The sequence below is a fragment of the Grammomys surdaster genome, unplaced genomic scaffold (assembly GCF_004785775.1).
Source record: "Grammomys surdaster isolate TR1022 unplaced genomic scaffold, NIH_TR_1.0 1072, whole genome shotgun sequence".
Lineage (NCBI taxonomy): Eukaryota > Metazoa > Chordata > Mammalia > Rodentia > Muridae > Grammomys > Grammomys surdaster.
Genome location: NW_021605491.1, coordinates 23,392 through 28,716, shown reverse-complemented (window position 1 = coordinate 28,716; position 5,325 = coordinate 23,392). Strand labels below are relative to the sequence as shown.

Below are 5,325 nucleotides of genomic sequence, written 5' to 3'. Positions count from 1 at the left end.
TAGATTCTTTCCATATTTTATTAATTGCATCACAGAGAAAAGAAGGCAAATGTTTAAAGAAATTTGTGTTCTTTAGGGTGTTGACTTTACACCAACAGAAGAGATGAGTCCTGAGTCTTCATGTCTTTTTTCCTCAGGATAGTCTAGAAAACAAAAACAGAAATGTAAGTGTTTTTTGTAAAATGCAATGTGGTTTCCAAATCTATTTCTTGAAGTTTCAGTTTCGTAGGTTTCATTTGAACTCTTTACAAGTGTAGACACCCTATACATGACATAGTCTTAGCTGACATCCATTATTTGGTGGGCAGATGACACACTGATATTTGTTGCAACACCGCCTAATCCCCCCCACACATGTATGTGTGATATATGTTGTACCAGGCAAATGGTTATCAATCTTGATCATTTTAGGAAAAATGAAGAAGATTACATATTAAAATTCCCCAGTAGAGATACCTGAGATGGTTGTGGTTGTGATATGTTTAGGCTAAGGCTGCTTTGCTTCTAGTGACAAGGTTTGGACCCTGAAGACAAAGAAATGATGGATGTTAGAAAAATATAAGCAGGACTATTAGGAGTTGCACTTCACAGCTATCGGGGATAACATGGTAAATACACACGCTTTACATTGCTTAATTACAGATCTGTTGGAATTTCTAAAACAGGCTCTCTGACATCTCTTGTGTCCAAAATCAAAGGATGAACTGTTGCTAGGCCACAGGAGGGAATGTGAAATGATTCAGACATGTAATGGTAAATGTTCTCCATTTGTGTATAAAATAACTCAATTCAAAAAGTAACATTTCAGGACAAGGTTTAAATGAGTTAATGATTCTGGGCTTTACAAGTATTTCTAACTATGTTCCTATGGGTCACAAATTTGAAACCAAATAGTGATCATAAACATTTAATACACAGCAGTGTGGTAGAAGATAAAAATTAAGAGCTGTACGTAAGTCAGTTAATATTACAGGAATGTAGTGAACAAGTCTAGACTGATCACATTATTCAGTATGTGAGATCAGAAGCTCTAAACCTGACTGAGTGTACAGAAAAGGGAAACTGAACATTATCAAAGTGCAAAAAGGCTTATTACCTCAGTGGAGAAGCAGGTGTCCTTGTCGGCAGCCTTGCAACACGTATCCAAGAATTGTGCAAAATCACCCATCACAGTCTTCAGCTGTTCTTCTGTAGCCTTGGGCTTGTGCTTCACCAGCTCAGCAAGAGCCCTGCAGTAGGACAGAAAGCAAGAACAGCAAGGAAACTTTTACTCCAGTGCAGGAAAATAAGGGAGGAAGGAGGACAAGGCCACACTTTAAGGTTGTTAGAAATCTTGGAGCCAAGTAACTTTGGCTTTGAGGATCAAGCATGCCACTGCCAACCTTAGGAACCTTGACTGTGCATGAGGGTGGTAGGTAGGTGCCGCTTTGCTAGGACTAGATCAAATAGAATAATCAGTGCAGGTCACACTGTGTTTTACATAATTTCAGGAAATCTCCGGAAAGAATTCTGTCTTTGCACTTAAGATATGGATTCTTGCTCTCTAATATTTGCCCCATTTGAAATGAATAATGGGGAATTTATAAAGACTGACAAGCCAAGCAAAAGGAGATTACTGGATCTCTGTTGTTGACATCTGTAGAACAAACATTACCAGAGAAATGGAGCTGTGTAGGGGATGAATTTTGTAACTGTCTGGGGACCAATGACATGTCCCCAAAGGTGATGACTATACCCTGCTACATTCCGTGTTATTGGAACTTCTCCCTTCAGCAGGGTTCAATCCTCCCATGTACATTTCCAGCTCTTTCTTATTCTATTCTCAAAAGTCACACCCATGACATTCTCTTGCCCTTGGCGTGGCTTCTTCATAGAACATTTTCTGTTAATTATTCATATCCGGAAAAAAATACTTCTATGATTTCCATGACCAGTTTTTTCAGTCTGTATCCACCAATTAGTGTTTACTGTCTTCTATTGTGCCTCCACTAAAAATTCATTCTACTGTGGTTTTCACCTATGGTGATCAAGATAACTCTAATGAAAGATTTTAATACATATTTTTTTCACATAGGTCAAAAACTTTGCCACTTTTTCGACTCAGTGATGTCAGCATCTAAACACATCTCTCTAAGAAATACAATCACTACATCCAAAAAAGTGTCCAGTTGACAGTTCTCACTATCAACACCTATGCAATATAAAAATAGATAGATGCAATGAAAAGTATTGCTCACATTTGTTTCTTAATCTGCTTCTCCTTCTCTGGAAGTGTGCAGATGTCAGAGTGGAAGGTGAAGGTCTCAGCTTTAAACTCTTTGGGGACATATGTGTCATCAACCATCAGAGCAGAAAAGCATGGTCGCCTTTCTACCGGGGATCCACTACAGCACTTGCTGACATGTTCACTCACAGGGGTCTTCTCATGCAGCACACAGATACGGTTCAGGATTGCAGACAGCTAAAGAAGAGACAAGCAGAGCAGCAAGTTCACAAGTATCCCACAAGCATCCACTTTCAGATGCACTAACAACTCTCATATTGAGTTAGCTACTCTGAATCAAGCCTTGAATGGCACCTTAATTTATCTATCTTTGAAACTACACATATGAGACAATAAAAACTGTTTCTTTCTTAGGTAGATATGGGGGTTCATGACCCACACACCACACACACACATGCACATATTAGGACCCCCTTGCTCGTGAAAGTTAGATTTATCAGGGTCTAAAGTCAACAACTCAGCCCCATTAACTTTGTTGTCCTTGAAAACACTCACATAGTCTTCCACACAAGGCAGTCTCTGAGCTTCAGGAAGTCCACAACACTTGGTGCCTACTATTCCTAGTTTTCTTGCAGCCTCCACAAGAGTTGGGGTTGACACCTGAGGTGCTTTCTGAGTGTACCGAATCAGAATGCTGTGTTAACAAAAAATAAATTTCATGCTTTAATGCAGGCAGAAAACTGTCTTGATGTAATATATTTCAAGAAGAGAAGATTCACCCAACCCAACTAAGATGTTTTTCCTCACTAATTTTTCCCCCACTAATCAAAGTATCTTTACTTCTAGACTGATAGCATAGTACTGGAGGAAGACCTTGTCCTGAGAAACCTAGTGGCTGTAAAAAAAATACATGGAGCATAAGATCTTATTCTTAAATCTCTATTAAAATCATAAGGAAATGACATTTCCCTAGCCAGATCACATTAATGAATATACTCCATGCTGCATTAAATAAATTCTATCACAAACTTACACATATTAACATTGTGACAAACTCAAAAGATAGAGGTGAAAAGAGAGATGGCTTAATAGAAACCATGCCTGGATAAATGAAAGGAAATATATCTACCTGATACATTATATAGCAATTAATAACATCTACTATTTAATAAGGAACCATAACCAATAAAAGCCGATGTGTTTCAGGTGAAGAAGTGCCCACTCCAAACTCTAGAGCTAGAAGAATACTAAAGCTGAATATGAAATGAACAAGGAATAATGTGTCTCTTCCAGTGTGCTCACTTTGTTTCCATGGATAAAGTTCTATGGAATTGGGACACGACTCTAGAAGGCCATTTAGTCTCTATCTCTAGGAGCAAAATTCCATAAGAAGACAAGGTCATAACTACAGAAGTTTAGCTGTAAATACCAAATCCCAATGTTTTCCCAAGTGAACTCTTACTCATGTAAAGTGTTTACATGCTATCTAAATCTTTTGTTATAGTTTTGTATTCAGCATTTCTATGAATCCTTCAGTTTCTGCTACCGAAAGCAGGCTACATCTTTTTCAACTAAATATTGTTCTGTTGTTTGCTCATAAACTCCACCTAACCCTTGAAGGACACTCCCAGTTAGAATGTATCAAGATATGCTGAGTCCTCAAAACTTCCACTCCCAAGAGACCAGTCCTTATTTTAGACAGGGAAACAGACTTCTCCTTCCCTCCAAATAACATATCTCCTTCCCAGAGTTTTTGACAGATAGGGATTATGAATAATCTGTTTTCATTGTGAAAGCCATATGCTGCATGCCCTATACACTGTTTTGAATAATCACAAACATATCAAGGAAAAAATTAGCTGATAAAACTACTCACGCGTTTTGGAATTTATACTCTCCAAGCTTCTCATAAAGCTCACAGTTAGCTTTGACCAATTCCTTAGGCTCCTCTATAAGAGGCTGAAATTCTGCAAGCTGCAAGAAAAAAAGAATTGTGTTCACAGCCCTCTTCCTGAGAGCCCAAAGTAGGTCACCTTGCAATACTGCTGTCCTTCTGCACAAAGACAAATCAGGAGCCCTTTTGTGCCACATCTTTCACCTTGCACGTAAATTGTCCCTTTTATTTGCAAGGTCATTTGGCACAAGTCAAATGAGAATCTTCAAGCTCTGGGATTCAATGGCTGTGCTTGAAGCAGGCCACCTGATGTATTTTCTTGTTGTGTGACTGTTCTTTCCACATCCAAGCTTCAGACATATCCTGTCTACACTGTACATCAATAAGTGTCCTCAGCACCAGAACTGGTCTCTTAACCCAATGAGTAGATGCAATTAAAACTGCACCTAGTGCACAGCAGAAGTGCACTAAACGGTGGCCATCACTTTCATCAATCTATCTAAAGTCTCTTGAGGTCTCTGAGATGAGAGAGCATCCACCCCAAGCCTCAAACACAGAGTGGTGTCTGGTATTCAGCAGCTTCTTTGTAAAGTATGGCTCTCTTCTGGTCCCAAATGATTGAGAAACCAGTATGTGCTGACAGGAGTCCTGAAGTCCTCCACAACAAACTTGAAAGCAGAACTTCTTATAAAACTACTCCAAAACCTCTAAAATGTTTGAATGTTGTTTAAAGAGAAAGAGTTCAGAAACTCCTTTGAGATATTAACTCTAATAGCTGGCAGTATATTAGAACACATTAATGGTCTTTAAATTTAAGTTAAATAAACTAATTTCATCCTCAGGAGTATGAAAAGGGAAAAGCTGCATAAAGATTTTTGTGCAAGTAAAAGTTCTTTCCTCTCTTTGAACCTGCCTTTTGCAGATCGGTTGCTCTAGATTTCCTTATATTTTATCCAAAGTGTTTATCCTATGGTGTTGAAGAACTTTAAGACCTCAAACTTGTCTCCAGCCCAAGAAAACATCTGGAGTGACCTACATATCAATTATCATGCATTCGTCTCTTCCTTTCCCCTTATAGAAAGCACCATCAATACTGCAGATGTTGTTGGCTTATGGAAACCTACCACTGTGCCATAGCATGCAGGAGGATCACCTTCAGCACAGCACTTTTCCAGAGTGGCTTCATATTTCTTCGCAAGTCTCAGCA

The 5,325-nt window shown here is 38.8% G+C and overlaps 1 protein-coding gene across 1 annotated transcript in view; it reads right to left on the bottom strand.

Moving 5' to 3' along the window:
- Positions 1 to 5,325, bottom strand: part of LOC114634739 (serum albumin-like) — a 13,649-nt gene continuing 8,324 nt past the window's right edge. The window contains 7 exon segments of the mRNA XM_028783350.1: positions 1 to 143; positions 457 to 524; positions 1,097 to 1,229; positions 2,238 to 2,461; positions 2,780 to 2,918; positions 4,101 to 4,198; positions 5,243 to 5,325. The exon segment at positions 5,243 to 5,325 is cut by the window's right edge and continues 235 nt beyond it. Coding sequence (XP_028639183.1) covers positions 483 to 524; positions 1,097 to 1,229; positions 2,238 to 2,461; positions 2,780 to 2,918; positions 4,101 to 4,198; positions 5,243 to 5,325 — 719 coding nt within the window. The 3' untranslated portion in view covers positions 1 to 143; positions 457 to 482.